Below are 17661 nucleotides of genomic sequence, written 5' to 3'. Positions count from 1 at the left end.
ATATATATATATATATATATATATATATATATATATATATATATATATATGTATATAGGATTACAACAATAATTGTTTTCTCTCTCTTCCACAATGCATAATCATCTACTTTCGAAAACTTGGAGACAATGGATTTAAGTTGGAATATACTACAAGATTCTTCAACAAAGTTGGGTATGGGACAATTTCATACCTTTAAATTACCCAATGATTTCAGTATCTGTTCGATATATATGATGATTCACACTCATTGCTTTGTGATAATTATCCAGATTCTGCGAATTTCTCAAAGCTCAGGAATGTAATTCTGCATGACAACTCCTTCACCGGTACTAATATTATGAGGTTTTGTTACGGAAGATGGCTATCGGATAGAGTAAAATCGCAACTGATAATTGAGAAAAAATGAAGATAAAAAGACACAAAATTTACGTGGAAAACCCCTAAATAATATAGGGTAAAAACCACAGGCAACGGTAGAAGAATTTCACTATGAGAAATATGAATTACAACTTCTCTCGATCTACCAAGGAGAAAACAATGATAATTCTCTCTTGATAAAGAAGGAGAAAACAACTCTCAAGAAACTCTCTAAATTCTCTAGTATTGGGAGAAAGCTAGAATGATTTGGGAAGGTTTTGAAGCTAAATGAGCTAGGGTATTTATAGTTGAAGCTTAAGGACTAATCTTATAAATACCCTAAAGTACAATGACTAAATTGTGATTATCCTTTACTAAAAATCAACAATTGCAAGCTGTATAATTTCGGTGCATTAATGCACCGAAAGCCACCACCATATATTTTGGAATTTTTTTTGCCAAGTTGGCCCCATTAACTTTTCAAAAATCTCCAACTTGAAGATTTGATTGGAACAATCATATCTTCACACCATTCTTTCTACCTTGTACCATCATGTTGCTTACGTCTCTAACAGGCCACAAGAAGATCGACACCAAGTAAGTTTATCAACATTGATCGCCTTCGTCATGAAATCTGCTATGTTGTCTTTGATATGGATCTTCTTCATATCTACCGTCCCTTATTCCACCTTCTCACGAATAAAATGGTACTACACTCGTATGTGCTTTGTTCTTGAATGAAATGTTGGATTCCTTGCTAGATGCAAGGCGCTTTGACTGTCACAAAACAGAGTGACATACTCTTGATTGTGCCTAAGCTCCTCCATTAACATCTTCAACCAAATTACATCTTTACTGGCTTGTGTAGCTGCTACATATTCTGCTTTTATTGTGGATGTAGCCACAACTGACTAAAATTTTGACACCCAACTTACAGCTCCACCAGTAATTTTGAACACATATCCTGTAGTAGATTTGCTTTTATCCAAATCCCCTGTATAGTCAGAATCAACATACCCATTGATAAGTAAATTTGATCCTCCGTAACATAATGCAACATTTGAGGTCCCTTTGATGTATCTCAAGATCATCTTTACTGTATTCCAATGCTCTTTTCCTGGATTCGCCATGTACTGACTAACTACTTACACTACTTATGCAATGTCTGGTCTTGTACATATCATAACGAACATTAAACTTCCCACTGCCGAAGCATACGGTACTCGAGACATCTCCATCCTATCTTCTTCATTGCTAGGACACATAATAGAGGATAATTTGAAGTTAATAGGAAGAGGGGTAGAAATTGGCTTACAATCTTGCATGTTGAATCTTGACAAGATATTATTCAAGTAATTCTTTTGTGAAAGCCAAATCTTCCTATTACTTCTGTCTCGGTGATTTTGCATCCCTAGAATCTTGTTTGCTGATCCCAAGTCCTTCATTTCAAATTCCCTAGCTAATTGTGCCTTCAATTCTTCAATATGATCTTTATTGGGTCCTGCAACCAACATGTCATCCACATACAACAACAATATAACAAATTCGTTATCACCAGACCTTTTGAAATAAGCACAAGGGTCTGCATTAAGTCTGTTGTATCCAAGGCACATAATGAAGGAATCAAATCTCTTATACCAACACCTCGGCGCTTGCTTTAGATCGTATAGAGAGTTGTTCAACCTGCAAACCAAGTTCTTCTTTTCGTCTTCTTCAAAACTTTCAGGATGGAGCATGTAAATCTCTTCTTCAAGATTTTCGAGAAGAAAAGTTGTTTTAACATCTAGCTGCTCTAGATGTAAGTTCAATGTAGCACAAATTGCCAAGACTACTCGAACTGTTGTTAATCGAACCACAGGAAAAAAAATTTCATTTGTTACCAATTGGCTTCCTTCCCTGTGGTAGTGGCACAAGGTCCCATGTATTATTTTTATGAAAGGCTTTAATTTCTTCTTGCATCGCCATCATCCATAGTGAAGCATCTGAGTTGTTTATTACCTCCTGGTATGTTGATGGCTCACCGTTCTCTGTTAAAAGGCAGTATGCAATATTACATTCTATAACATAATCTGAGTGTCAATTGGGACGTCTTCTCACACGATCTGATTGACGAGTTGTTGGAGCTTCAGAAGTCTCTGGTTCTTGTTTATCATGTGCTGGTTCTGCTTCAGAAAAATCTCATTGTTCAACCTCCTTTTCCACATGTATCTGTGTAGTCTCTGACTTTTCAGCACTATCATCGACTTCTTTTCTTCGTAGTGTATCTTCTACAAAGATAACATCCCTGCTGATGATCACTTTATGAACAGTGGGATCCCACAAGCGATACACCTTTACACTATCAGCATACCCCAAGAATTTGCATTTCATGGATTTTGGATCCAGTTTGAAATTTCTTGGGAGTTATACATCACGTACACAATACTTCCAAATACATTGAGGTTTGAATAATCAGCTGGTTTACCAGTCCACATCTCCATTGGTGTCTTTAGCTCTATTGTAGTTGATGGAGTTCGATTCACCAAATAACAGGCGGTATTGACTGCTCCTGCCCATAATGATTTTTCTAGGCATGCATCCCTCAACATTGCTCTTGTTCTTTCTAACAAGGTTCTGTTCATCCGCTCTGCCACTCCATTTTGGTGAGGAGTGTTCGCCACTGTGAACTGTCTTTTGATGCCTTCTTTCCTGCAAAAATCATCAAATTCTTCACTTGTGTATTCTCCTCCATTATCTGTTCTGAAACACTTGATCTTATTTACAGAATCAAGTTCCACCCGCGCTTTGAAGTTTTTGAAAGTTGAAAACACGTCAGACTTCTTCTTAATAGGGTACACCCAACATCTCCTGGAGTAGTCATCAATAAATGATAAAAAATATTTTGCTCCACCTAGGGATGTAACTGGTGCTTGCCATACGCCAGAGTGAACCAATTCTAGAACACTTTTGCCTCTAGAATTTGATGTGTTGAATTTCAACCGGTGTTATTTACTTGTTATGCAATGCTCACACAAAGTAAGTGATACATTTTCGTGTTTCAATCTTGCTTGCATTATTATCCAACAATCCGTAGGATAATAAAATTTTCTTCAGGCCTTTCACGTGCTGCACATTTCGAACAACTTTAATTGTTCCGTCATACATCTTCAATTTGATGGTTCTCACACCAACGATCTCTAAGACATGATCATTGCAACTATACACAGATCCTCTTGAGACAGGTTCATAATGATGGAACCATTCTCTTCTTGAGGTCATGTGATATGTCACTCCCGAATCAATGAGCCATATATCTGCAAATCTTTTTCTGCCTTCCACGGTGGTTGACGCTTCACAACATAGAGCATCTACATCATATGAAGTGTCTGCGGTATTGCCTTGTGGATTTAAGTTTCTATTTAGACTCCAACAATCCTTCTTCAAGTGACCATTCTTTCCACAGTTGTAGCACTTTAAATTCTTTTTGCTTCTTGACTTCGATCTACCATGTTTGTGACTGCTACTTTGGCCACATTCTGTTGATCTCCCTCTTATCGTTATCAACGATTCTGCTTATTGCAGATTTACTTGTCTGTCTTCCTTGTTCTTGCACCGATTTTCTTCTTGTAGAACAACAGCTGTAACGTCATCGAAGACTAGACTGGTGACATTACTGTTTGTCAAGTTGATGATGAGTTGATCATACGAATCAGGTAGACTTTGAAGTAGAAGTTCAGCCCGTTCTTGTTCTCCTATTGTACATCTTAAGGATGTAAGCTGAGAAAATAAAGTGTTCAGTGTGTTTAAGTGCTCCGTCACTAAAGTAGATTCTGGCATACGGAGAGTGTAAAATTTTCTCTTAAGGAAAATTTTATTGTGCAGCGATGTGGCCTCGTACAGTTTGGTGAGATGATCACATATCTCCTTAGCTGTCTTCTTCTCCTCAATGCTTGACAATACTTCATCTGTTAATGCTAGATGAAAGTTTGCCATAGCATTCCGTCCATTTCGATCCATTTGTTGTCATCTGTGAAATCCACCGGCCTTTCACTGATAGTTGATAGACAATCATTTTCCTCAGGATGACCTTCATCTTCAATTTCCACAATGAGAAATTTCTCCCATTGAATTTTTCAATATCAAATTTCGTTGCCATAGCTTTTATTACGGATAGCTCTCACTATTTCACTATCGTGAATAGTTATCAGGAACCTTCAAAAAATGGGTAATACCTTCTTACTTTCTTATATTGGAGGATCTACCTTTTGGTGGCAACAACAAAGATAATAAACATATATTACACACTCAAATCTAGCTCTAATACCAATTATTGCGGAAGACGACTATCAGATAGAGCAAAATCGCAACTGATAATTTGAGAAAATAAAAAAATGAAGATAAAAGAGACACAAAATTTATGTGGAAAACCCCTAAATAATATAGGGTAAAAAACACGGGCAACGGTAGAAGAATTTCACTATGAGAAAAATATGAATTACAACTTCTCTCGATCTACCAAGGAGAAAACAATGATAATTCTCTCTTAATAAAAAAGGAGAAAACAACTCTCAAGAAACTCTCTAAATTCTCTGGTATTGGGAGAAAGCTAGAATGATTTGGGATGGTTTTGAAACTAAATGAGCTAGGGTTTTTATAGTTGAATATTAAGGACTAATCTTATAAATACCCTAAAGTACAATGACTAAATTGTGATTATACCTTTACTAAAAAATCAACAATTGCAAGTTGTATAATTTCGGTGCATTAATGCACCGAAAGCCACCACCATGTATTTTGGAAGTTTTTTTGTCCAAGTTGGCCCCCATTGACTTTTCAACAGGTTTCTGGGCTCACTAACGTCGCTTAAGTCTCTTGACCTTTCCGACATTTTATGCGAGGCACTCTGTCGAATCAAGGTAGGTAAACATGCAAATTCCTTTTCTTTTTTTAAATTTCTGAATAGCTTTTTTACTCAAATTTTACTATCTTTTCTTACATTATCTTATGAAACTTGCATTATCTTTTCTTTGTCCGTAGATTTGATAACATTGGGAAGATTGGAGATATTAGATTTACTCTATAATTTAATGGAAGGGGGTATTCCTCAAAATATTGGGAAGCTATACTATCTTAAAGCTCTGTATTTGGCAAATAATGATTTCAATGGCTCTTTGCCGTCCCCAGGTAAGAGTATAACTAAGTTGAGATGAAATTATTATTTTTTCTTGTAAATGATGGAAACAATTTTAATTTCTCCTTCTGCCAGGGTTGTGTGAATTGAAGAGACTTCAAGTGTTAGATATTTTTCATAATAGATTTGAAGGAACTCTTCCTCCTTGTCTAAGCAATTTGACATCTCTTAAGATTCTTGATCTGCATCATAACCTCTTCAGCGGTTCCATTACCCCATATTCAATACCAAGCCTAACGTTTCTTCAGTTCATGGATATTAGCAGTATTGATTTGAAGGTTCGTTCTCTTTTAGCTCGATATTCAATCACTCCAAGCTTGAGGTAATCGTACTTGGGAGCAGAGAAAACAAACTACAGATTGATAATGATGAACAAGTTGGGATTCCGTTGTTTCAACTAAAGGCATTGCAGCTTTCGAATTGTAACATGAAGAATGCTCCTCGGTTTTTGCTAAACCAGCATCGGTTAATATGGGTTGATATCTCGCACAATAGGTTGAGCGGAGCCTTGTCTTTCTGGTTGCCTGAAAATAACACTGATCTAAAGTTTCTGAACCTTAGGAATAATTTGTTTATTGGGAATCTCGACCCTTTTCCGGAGAATCCTATGAGTGGTATGGTTTATATGGATGTATCACACAATCGTATTGAAGGGCTTCTTCCAATGGATCTTGGACTCCCATCCTGTAACTTGTTCGAAGGCGAGCTCCCATCCTCGGTTGGTGTCATGAGGAAGTTGTCATTGTTGGATTTATCCTTCAATAATTTATCAGGGGAATTCCACAGGAATTTGTAGAAAATTGCATTGATCTAGTTGGTTTGATGTTAAACAACAACAATTTTAATGGTGAATTTTTTTCCACTCACTTTAACTTGAGTGGAGTACAAGTGTTGAGACTGGGGAACAATAAGTTCGCCGGAAGTCTGTTAACAAAGAAGGAATTCTATAGTTCCATGAAACTCTTAGATGTTAGCAACAACAACATGGCTGGGGAGATTCCTAATGGAATAGATGCTAAGTTCCTTTTATTGCAGAACAATTCTCTTGAAGGCCAATTTCCACGTGAAGGATTCTATGAAGCGCAAGTCATTGATATTTCTCATTACTTGCTGTCGGGACCAATACCGTCTTGCTTGATCGAGAATTTTCAAGATTATTCACCTGTTTTTTGTTAAACCTTGGAGATAATAGATTGTCTGGAAACGTTCCTTCCCAACTTGGTCCACTTCTTCACTTACAAATTTTTGTTAGGAAATAATCTTTTCGATGTCTTGATTCCAAGACAACTGTGTCAATTAACAGAGATAAGCATATTGGATCTTTCCAACAACTCCTTTTCTGGTCCAATACCAAGCTGCTTGAGTGATTTACCATTTGGAAGTGATTCAAATTATTTCTTTGAAGAATTTACATTTTCTGATGAGTCTAGAACTGTGGATGTTCACAATCTCCTTCAAGAACTTTATGACTTCATCAATTTCTGGAATATTTCTGAGATAGATGCCAAGTATGGGTGTAAGATAGACTTTGTCACTAAAAATAGTGTCTTTTCTTACAAAGGAAACATTCTGAATAACATGTCTGGATTAGATTTGTCATGTAACAATCTGACAGGTGAAATTCCTCAATAGTCTTGGGAAGCTGTCATCCCTTCATGGACTCAACTTATTCCACAATCATCTGACAGGGCAGATTTTGGGTTCGTTCTCGAATCTCTCTGAAATTGAGAATATGGATTTGTCTTACAACAATCTAAGTGGAAAAATCCCATCAAAGTTGGTCAAGCTTAACTTCTTGGAAGTCTTCAGTGTGTCGCACAACAATTTATCGGGCAGAGTTCCAGACAAAGGCCAGTTCGCGACATTCGGCATCAGCAGTTATGAAGGAATTCCATTCCTTTCTGGACCTACCATCAGGGAAAAACCACACGACATTGCCATCGGGTGAAGCTAAAGAAAAATGGTATGCAATGGATCGTAATTCTTTGAAAGTTTTGTTACAACGTACTGTGTGGTCTTGTGGACTTTGGGGGGCTGTTCTCTACCTCAACCCTAACTGGCGAAGGAGGTGGTTTTGTTTCATTGAGAATTCTATTTACGGCTGCTATTACTTTGTTCATGATGCTGTTCGCAAGTTAGCTACCATTTTCAATCATTAGTTGTCTTTCTTTTTTACCTTTTGTAAGTTAGTTTGTTTTCAAGTTACAAAGGTTTTTTCATGTTTTCACATGATGGACAAGTATGAAGTTTGGATTTATACTTATTTTGAATCCATATACGAGTTTCAGTCAGATATATTATAATTTTTAAATTACAGAACTAAAAGCAAACTGATACCAAAGTGGGTTTAGTGACTTACCCTATACTAGATCGTAATCTTAATTAATATTAATTTCAAACTAATGAAATGCCTGAATTGATTTATATATAAAGAAAAATCTTAACCGACATTTCCACTTGTCCTTCAAAGGAAGAATCAGAGCACATGGGTGTGGTTCCATTCATTGTCACTTAACCTAAAAGAGATGTTCAGCTTCATTTTTTTGTGGGGGCAACACATGCACCCAAGTGTTGGTTGGGTAATAAAAAAATATGGGCCAATGCAATGTTGCTTAATACAGTTTTATATGATTGCCCCTTTCCTCCTCAACACCCAACATGACCATGTGACAAAAACTCACTTCTTTCATGTATTATTCAAGGGTTTACTAACTTAGCAATGAATCTTGTCAATGGTGGGTTATGGTGTACAATTGTCTGCTACATTTTTTTTTAAAGAAATCATCCTTGCTGTTTACTTTGTCTTTTGTCACACCCCACAAAGCTAGATCTTGCCTATGTGAAAAATATTTCTTCATGAATAAAATAGTACAGCATTGTCCATCCACTTCTCTTATTATAGAGTTAATTGTATCTCTCGTAATCTTATTTTAAAAAAAGAGAGTATAAAATAGATATGCCATATCAATTTTTATTTTTTTATTTTTTTTAAAATGCAAAAACTAAAGATAACGCAAGTGGAGCAACAACCCCAATATCCCCAAGTTGGCAATGATACTTAATGTTTCTTTGATATATATATTGTCTAACTGGAAAGTTGTTGCTTGACAAAGTGGGTGACTTTTCTATTCCTAACCTAATTGGAATATCTTCGCTTAAATTAATGTGGTGGAAATTAATCGGTCCAACTTTGATTTGTCACCATTTCTTTAAATAATTTTATGTTCTTTCTTTATCTAGCACAACCATTCATCATTAATCAATTATTATTATTGTTTGTCCAATTGGATATCTATTAAATTAATGGATAACCACATGACCGCACGTTCCATGGGGTCTCAACAAGTAACAACTACTTGGCCTATAAAAAGGTTTATAGCTTCCATTGATTAAACCATTCCAAGTTCGAAACATTTTCTCAGGTCTTAACTTATCTTTGTTTGTTATTTTCATTTTTGTTGTTCTACACCAAAACACTGCAAATCATGGCTCTCTTGTTGAAGGAAAACCCAGGATTGATCGATGGAAGCAATGCAATGGAAGAAATCGGAATCCCTGAAATGGATGCTGCTGTTCTAATGTCGTTGTTCGAGGAATCACATTGTGAGGAGTACTACAACGAGGAGCAAATCAATAGTTTCATGGAATCTCTAGAAGCTGAGATTCGAATGGCAAACCGTGGTTCATGCAGTATTGAAGGAGTCATTGAACGCAACGGTAGCTCCGCATGGTCGGAAATGGAAATGGTGCCTTCGTCGCCGAGCGATGATATGAACTGGTGTGTGGATGATCACTTTGAAGAGATATCGATGGATGAGTTGGTTCAGTTTGGAAATGATTTTGCTTTGAATTGTTACGAAATTCAGTCAGAAAATGGCTTTAGTGCTAATTTGTGGCAAGAGACACATGATACAGCCACATACAATTAGATTGTATGTATAATATACATTCAAGTTTAATTTCAAGTGTAAAGCCTTCTACCATTGCTGGAATCTAATTTCTTTGAGTTTATATGCTTCCAATTAGTGTGTGCTAAAATCAAAGAAAGTTATCAGATTGTTAATATTTGTTTCTTGCACCGAGAAAAGTGCCATGTTTGAAACCCAGTTATAAAGGTTCAATTTATCTAACAAACCTTCAAATGTATACAAAATGATGTTACCAATTTCATTAAAAAATTATTTTATACGACTCTCATTTAAATTTAATTAGGGGAAACTATATGTTTAGTCATCTGACAATTTTTCTGTTTCAACCACTCAACTCTCAAAACTTTTAATTTTATAACTGAACTTTTAATTTCACTATTTTTTGTCACTCGAACCATTACTGTGTAACACCAACACTAAAGCTCTGCATTTTGGGCTTTTATTTTTAAATCGTCCTAAACTTTTAGTCGCCTTCTTCCCTAAGGTTGACTCCCTTCTTCGTACTTGTTCAACCACTATTGATCATGTTGTGATGTAATTAGTACCAAACTATTTCTGTTTCAACCCTCTTTCTTATTCTTAATTTACTCTCAAAATTGATAAAAATCAAATCAAAGTTTTGCTTTTATCTTGTTCCAATATGCAATCTCTGTCATTTGATCCGTGTGCAACCGAGATGTATGCTTTTCTTTTCCTTCTTAACCTTTTCATTGTTCATATTTGGAAGAAAATACTCTAATGTCGGTAAATCAAATACAAATTGAAAATCTAGGTTTGAAAGAAATGTTTTAGGGGTTTTTTTTTGTATACACTTATCAACAAATAAAATGATATCAGAATCTTAACAGTCAAGTGTCATAAAAGAGCGGAGTTTGAAAGTTTAGTGATAAAATTAAAATTTTTGAAAATTGAGTGATCAAAAAAGAAATATATTAAAAGTTGGATGATTAAATATATAGTTTACCTATTTAATTAATTAGACAAATTGACCAACGATATCTTGGCTCAATGGTATGGTTTGGAAATCTTAATATTTTAGGTTTGAGTTCCACTACGAGTGAGTTCCTAGTCTAGATTTTATTTATCAGTTATTAGTTTGATTGTATTTTGTAATAGATAACTTTTGTACTTCTATTCTAGATTTTATTTAGTGATATCATGCTTTATATAAGGTTCTAGATTCCTTAAACAACGTCTAGAGTCAAATCATGGCGTTGTGAATAGAACAACTTCAATTTAGAGGGTCACTTGAATAATGAATCTCTGCGATATCCATATTTATATTAATCGATAAATATATAGTATACCAAACAATTATATTATGAGTACTCGTTACGATGATAATTCATTTAGTTTTAGATTGATTCTTAAGCAAAATATCATGCATTAGACGTATTTTGCAGTTCACGTATACATTCATTGTCCCTTAACCTAAAAGAGATGAATGATAAACAATATGGAGCAATGCAACGCTGATTAATCTGTTTATATGATTGTCCATTTCCACCTCAACACCCAACATCACCATGTGACAAAAACTCACCTCTTTTCATGTAGTATTATTCAAGGGTCTACGAACTTGGCCATGAATCTCGACAATTGTGGGTTATGGTTTACGATATATGCTGCAGTTTTTTTAGCAGATCATCTTTGCTGTTTCCTCTGTCTTTTATGTCTTCGCTCACGCTCCACAAGGCTACATCTTAGCCATCCAGAAAACGTCTCTCTTCAACAAAATAATTCACCATTATTCGTTCATTTCTTATTGGGTTAAATGTGCGTGTACTTCGACATCGATAATTAAATTTGTTTAGTTAACTTCACCATATTTGATTTCATTTTTTTTATTTGATGTAAAGATTCAAAGACTAAAAATAAACCAAGTGGAGAACCAGTCCCAAAATACCCAGGTTGGCAATAGTACTTTATTTTAAGTAGATATTGTCTTCTCATTGTTTCGTTATGTAAGCTGCAACATGTGCCTGCCTGGACAGTTGTTGCTTCACAGAATGGGTGACTTTTCTATTCCCAACTTAATCGGAATCCATCACTTAAGATGTACTTAACTTCTTCACTGGGAATTAATTACTCTTAACTTTGATTTGTCACCCTTTCTAAATTAATTTTATGTTCTTTCTTTGTCCCGTATTTGCCTAGCACTACCATCCATTATCAAACAATTATTATTAATATTATTTGTCCAACTGTTCATCTATTTAGTTATTGGATGACCACATGACCGCACGTTCCATGGGGTCTCAACAAGTAACAATTACTTGGCCTATAAGAAGGTTTATAGCTTCCATTGATCCAAGTTTGAAACATTTTCTCAAGTCTTAGCTTATCTTTGTTTGTTTTTTACATTTTTGTTGTTCTACAACAAAAATACTGCAAATCATGGCTCTCTTGTTGAAAGGAAAACCCAGGATTGATCGATGGAAGCAATGCAATGGAACAAATCGGAATACCCGAAATGGATGCTGCTGTTTTAATGTCGTTGTTAGAGGAATCACATTGTGAGGAGTACTACAACGAGGAGCAAGTCAATAGTTTAATGGAATCTCTCGAAGCTGAGATTCGAATGGCAAACCTTGGTTCTTGCAGTATCGTAGGAGACGTTGAACGCAATGGTAGCTCCGAATGGTCGGAAATGGAAATGATGCCTTCGTCGCCTAGCGATGACGTGAACTGGTGTGTGGATGATCAGTTTGAAGAGATATCTATGGATGAGTTGGTTCAATTTTGAAATTATTTTGCTTTGAATTGTTACGAAATTCAGTCAGAAAATGGCTTTAGTGCTAATTTGTGGCAAGAGACATATGACATATGATACAGCTATATGCAATTAGATTGTATGTAATAATGTACATTCAAGTTTAATTCAAGTGTAAAGCCTTCTACCATTGCTGGAATCTAATTTCTTTGAGTTTATATGCTTCCAACTTAGTGTGCGCTAATGTCAAAGAAAGTTATCAGACTGTTAATATTTGTTTCTAGCATCGTAAAAAATGCAATGTGTTGAAGCCCAGACTAAGATCCTTACTTTAATTTGGTCCTTAAACTTTTGAGTATTCCATTTCATCCTTAAACCATGACTTTCATTCTAAATTAATCCTTAAACCTTTGAACATTCCAATTTCATCCCCAAACTATGACTCTCATTCTAAATTGGTCCCCAAGCTTTTGAATCTTTCAATTTCATTCCCAAAGTCATCCAAATATGTAATCAGTTTCAAGCAAAATTTAACCTAATTTTTCTTCTTCTCAAACATATAATAATATAACTTGGCCTAACGATTTTATTAACAAAGGATGCGATTAGTATATACATATAATTTGAGATGAAATTGAAATGTTCAAAAAGTTTGAGAATTAATTTTAAATGAAGGTTATAGTTTGAGGATAAAAATGAAATATTCAAAAGTTTAAGGACTAATTTATAATGAAATTTATAGTTTAAGCATGAAATTAAAACATTTAAATATTTAGAAACGAATTTAGACTAAGAGTCATAATTTGAGGATGTAAGATGCAATTGAGACGACATCATTATCATTCAAAGCTTAATATAGTTATACTGTTGGGATTTTGCGGAAGCACGAATCGACAACTGAAAGGGTTCACCAAGAGGGGTTGAATTGATTTTTGTGTTTAGGGAGTAAGGAGATTGAAAGATAGAAAATTGCACAACGATTTATAGTTGTTCGACTTCTCAACCAAGTCTACATCCACTACCTTAGCTCCTCATTAACGATTTTCCAACAAATTCACTAATTTGTTATTTCTTTTTATAGGACAAAGAAATAAATTTTACAACTTCCTAGTTTTTCAATGGCTAAACTAAAACCAATCCCTAGCTTTTAACAGGCTAAGCTAGAACCAAAACCCCTTTACAAAATGAAATGTAAACAAGAAAACCTCTCTAGGTGTTTACAAGATTTAAACTCACAAAAACATAATATTTACAAGAGAATAGAAAAATAAGATTGAAAAACTCTTATCTTGTGTTTGAATGCTTGGACATGTGTTCTCTTCCTTCTTTAAGTGTCCTTAGCTTATATTTATAGCTTGAAATGAGTTTGAAGTCGTATATAGCCGTTGGGGATGTTTTGGAGTTGTTTGGGCATTATTTTTCTGCAAAACAAGGATGTCCATAATAGGGGTATCGATACCCCTTCATTAAATTCAAATAAACTAGATGTTTACTAGTCGTTGGAGCCTTGGGGTATCGGTATCTCTAAAGGGGTATCAGTACCCATTTTGCATTCTGTAATTTGAGCCTTCATGGGGTATCGATACTCATTCATAGGGGTATCGATACCTCTTAATATTTTTTCTCAAATCCAAATTTAATTGATTTTGAATTATTTTTGAAATATTTGAAAACTTTGAATAAAATCAATTCAAGTCCAAAAACATTTTACCTTAAATTTGTTATATCGAAACATAGTTCTACATATACTCATGCTGAGTAATTAGTAAACATAATTTTTTTATGAATATAACAAATAAAATTAAAATCTTGTTATATAAAATGAAAACTCGTTTATCATCTTATATATTAAATTAAAGTTTATGTATAATTTAAAGATTTTTTTCCGTTAAAATAATATATATACACACAAGATTTTTTTTGTGAGTTCTAAACATTTTAATCGTTCTTAATAATATATATGATTTAAAAAAAAAAAATCTGCTAAAATAATATATATACACAGTTTTCCAATCTAGTCCTTAGTCATCATTTATTGCACTTATTTTTTTTTATTTTTAATAAGTTTATATGTATGGTTTGTTTTCCTATGACTTTATGACATTTTTTTCTGTTTTTTGGTACGTTTTTCGATTGTTTGGTCGTTATTTTCATTTATCTTTATCTAAGAGTTGATTAAACATCGTCACAACTGATCAAGATGATGCTTATTTGTTATATTGTTGATCTTCCTTGCTTTGGACCATCAGATTAGATTTGGATACCCGTTATGCGTTCGTGGATAGTTTTTTATACCGAGCCATAGCCACCTACACCTAATTTTTCTTTGAAAGCGCTACTCATTTGTTTTAGCTGGCGAAAAGAGTACCTTATTGGCATTAGATCACCTTGGCATTTAAGGAAATTTTCAATGGTATCATCAGCAGATAAATGTCTTCTCCGCCATTTGTATGCAACAAGTGCAAGCAAGCAACATATCCCCAGTAAATATCTTGCTAAGATAACTCCTCCTTTTAAAGATAGGTAAAATTGAATGCGTTAGTAAAATCTGATCGATATAAAGTTACCTGTTATGTGCAATATATAGCAGAATTAAAGCTAATTACCTGTTACTCCAACACATAAAACACTAGTACCTGCAAAATATGATTATTTCAATATGAATCAAAAGTGTTAATTGATCAATAGTACTGTAATCTGGGAATTAAACATACTGTCAGGTGCATAATACGTATTTTGGAATACATGAGGGCCATTGAACAAGAAATGCACGAAGCTATCTGCATAGGTTTGCAAGGCATATTGCAAGGATTCTAACCTGGATTGCATTTCAATAATTCATATCAAGATTCAAGACAGACTCAAATGAAGTATTTTTATGAAATATTTATGTAAGTGATGAGAATGGCGGGAAACTCTTACATCAATTGAAAAGGCCTTTCCTTCTCGTAGCAGTACTGGAGTCCAGAAGAATCTATTTCAAAGACGAGCAATAGGTTCTGGTAGATGTCCGAAGTAGACATGCCGCTGATATTCTTGACCATAATCGGAACCAAGGCATCGATCGTGCAAGATTCATCGAATTTTGTGGCGGGGGTTTCCCCATCTAAAAAATAAAAATAGGAAGCAGGTGGATGCGAAGAGCTAGTGGAGCAACGAGAGGCATTAATATACGAAGAAGATTTCATCGGTCTCTTGCAGTTCACAAGAAACATCATTTGAGATGGATAGCCCAATGAATAGGGAACCGTACAAAAGTCATCTACGCCAAAGGAACTGCGAGGAAGGGAGCAATTATCATCCTTGCTGAGATTTGCATCGATGGCTTGCATCGTGTAAGATTCATAAGTGATGTTTTGGACTTGGGATCCGATATTCGAATAGGTAACTCTCGTTCCATAAGTGATGTTTCGAACGTTGAATCTGCCATACTTCATGAGCAAACTGGTGCGGTTTTTACGGTCACATTCCAGTTCAAACCTATGATCACCGCACATGGAAGGTTGCGTTGTTAACCGAAAAGGGTTTCTGATTTCAACGTCTCCACATATCGAAGAACAGCAATCGCTGTTTGCAACTCGAGCGATGCAAGCTTCCGGGATTAGAAATAAAGCGATGGCGGCCATGAGGCCAAACACTGGAGGTTGTGGTGTTGATTTTGGCATGCTGAAATCTGGTAAGATCAGAAGAAGAATGAATGAACTGAACTAGTGAAGGCTACCATGGGGATGTATAATAAAGCTGGTCCACATATATTTGAAAATTCAAAGTCAAAGTCCTAATACATTTCTTTGTCTGGTAAGCAAATGTGAATGTGAAGTGTCCAAGCCTCCAAAACCGTCCTATAGGTGATAATTTGTGGAAAATTGGAGCAGGAATTGCGCTACTTATTCTAAACTAATTTACATTTCACACTCTATTTTTTGTTTTATTAAGAAATATCAATACGACTTTGTCAAATGGAGATGTGATCTACCCAAGTCTTTCAGGTCATCGCATTGATGTTCATTTGTTGAAACTAAACTAATTTTAAATAAAATATAGGAGAATGTATTAATAAATGATAATAGAGGAGCTAAAAGTCCCTACAATATGGAATTTAAAGTTCTCCGTTGATACTTCTCAACTCTTCTAAATTGTGTGCTCAATATTCATTAGGATTAACATTCTGTTTTCCCTTTCCTAAATAAAAAGTTATAAATACAAATATTCCCCCACTGTGATCTATAATCCATATTCCCATTAAACATCGCTCCCAACAGTTAAAGCTTGACTTTGGTAGGACAAGTTTGAAATTTCAAGAGGAATACATGGACTTAGACTTTTAACTTAACATGCACCAAAAGGAACTCTCAAAAATAGCGGGGAAAACAAGGGTAAAGTATACAAATGGTCACTTTACTAATATGGTGTTTCTTTGTGGAGTCTCCTGATTATTAAATGTTACAAAATGGTCCCAGACTATTGAGTGTTGTTTTGTTGAGTCCCCCAACTATTAAAAGTTACAAAATAATCATTCAACTATTCATATGTTCCAAACTCGTCATTTTCTATTGTAAAAATTGACGACCGTCTGAGCTGGACATTAATCTGCTGATTGAGATATGATATATTTTAATGATATCTACTAGTATCGTTGTTGCTTTCAAGCACTGACTTGACGATAATAATGGTTCAAGCACTGTCTCGACAACATAATGTAAATGGAGAGTTAATCCATAAAATACAGCTCAAACAGTTCTAGGATCATATTTTATCATATCTAAGTCAACAGTTAAAAGTCTAGCTCAGAAGATCATCAATTTTTTTAATAGAAAAGAATGAGTTTGGAACATAGGATCTAAACAAAACAAAACAACGTCCTATAGTCGAGAAACCATTTTATAATTTTTAATAGTCGAGGGACTCAACAAAACAATGTCATATAGTTGGAGGGACAAACCTCCCATCTTAGGGTTTACGAAGAGTTACTTTGTAACTAAAATTTCAGAATATTTTTACAGGGATGTCAATCGTTTAATAGTACTCTTCGAAAAATCGTTATCCCTTAATATGATCTTTGACAATTTTATGTGACTTAGAAGAACTAAAAATTATTATTAACTGATTATACTAACTATATATGTCTACTTATAAATAGTTATAATGATCCTATATTTGATATCAACATTAAATGTCAATATAAATTTTTTTTATTAAAATTGAAAGGATTTAAAATTATCGGAAAAAAATCTACCAAGCTCTCTTCAATTAGAAAAAGTGTATTTATGAAAGATATAAAATACTTTAACCCCGTTTTAATAAATTTCTAGTTCGGCCTTGCTCAAGCTAAGAGCTATACATGACAATATAAAAGGCCATCACCGGCAACTAAATGTAAATGATCACCTCGAAGTTTTGTTTAGTTTATGAAATGAATGAGATGCATTCTCTAAAGTTGATATTTCTGGTGAATTTGGTCATCCTGTTCACTCAAGCTGATGCGCAAA

General features: G+C 34.6%; 3 protein-coding genes across 3 annotated transcripts in view; 2 read left to right on the top strand and 1 right to left on the bottom strand.

Annotated features, from left to right (window-relative positions):
• Positions 1–5208: 5208 nt before the first annotated feature.
• LOC120127884 (receptor-like protein 9a) lies at positions 5209–6526 on the top strand. The gene is made up of 3 exons (XM_039145695.1): positions 5209–5255; positions 5377–5523; positions 5606–6526. The coding sequence occupies exons 1-3, from the start codon at positions 5231–5233 to the stop codon at positions 5854–5856; spliced, it is 423 nt and encodes a 140-aa protein (XP_039001626.1). The 5' UTR covers positions 5209–5230; the 3' UTR covers positions 5857–6526.
• LOC120127772 (receptor-like protein 56) lies at positions 5958–7478 on the top strand. The gene is made up of 4 exons (XM_039145600.1): positions 5958–6248; positions 6317–6616; positions 6716–7060; positions 7146–7478. Exons 1-4 carry the CDS (start codon positions 5958–5960, stop codon positions 7476–7478), a joined length of 1269 nt encoding a protein of 422 aa, XP_039001531.1.
• Positions 7479–14461: 6983 nt separating this feature from the next.
• The window catches only part of LOC120127771, a 40011-nt gene continuing 36811 nt past the window's right edge, over positions 14462–17661 (bottom strand). Inside the window, exons 2-5 of the mRNA XM_039145599.1 lie at positions 15095–15210; positions 14887–14990; positions 14779–14808; positions 14462–14682 (exon numbers count right to left, since the gene is read on the bottom strand). Coding sequence (XP_039001530.1) covers positions 14462–14682; positions 14779–14808; positions 14887–14990; positions 15095–15210 — 471 coding nt within the window. The remainder of the gene's footprint in view (positions 14683–14778; positions 14809–14886; positions 14991–15094; positions 15211–17661) is intronic.

This window comes from Hibiscus syriacus, unplaced genomic scaffold, assembly GCF_006381635.1.
Source record: "Hibiscus syriacus cultivar Baekdansim isolate YM2019G1 unplaced genomic scaffold, ASM638163v2 tig00110472_pilon, whole genome shotgun sequence".
NCBI classification, from domain to species: Eukaryota; Viridiplantae; Streptophyta; class Magnoliopsida; order Malvales; family Malvaceae; genus Hibiscus; species Hibiscus syriacus.
Note: the sequence above shows the minus strand (reverse complement) of the source record. Positions and strands in the feature narration are given on the sequence as shown.

Excerpts from the sequence above, each read along its gene's own strand:
- LOC120127772 (XM_039145600.1), top strand. The coding sequence starts at position 5,958 with ATGAAGAATGCTCCTCGGTTTTTGCTAAACCAGCATCGGTTAATATGG. Across the intron at positions 6,617-6,715 it reads AAGGATTCTATGAAGCGCAA|ATAATAGATTGTCTGGAAAC; the intron begins GTCATTGATATT and ends TAAACCTTGGAG. Across the intron at positions 7,061-7,145 it reads ATGGGTGTAAGATAGACTTT|GTGAAATTCCTCAATAGTCT; the intron begins GTCACTAAAAAT and ends ACAATCTGACAG.
- LOC120127884 (XM_039145695.1), top strand. The coding sequence starts at position 5,231 with ATGCGAGGCACTCTGTCGAATCAAG. Across the intron at positions 5,256-5,376 it reads AGGCACTCTGTCGAATCAAG|ATTTGATAACATTGGGAAGA; the intron begins GTAGGTAAACAT and ends CTTTGTCCGTAG. Across the intron at positions 5,524-5,605 it reads TGGCTCTTTGCCGTCCCCAG|GGTTGTGTGAATTGAAGAGA; the intron begins GTAAGAGTATAA and ends TCCTTCTGCCAG.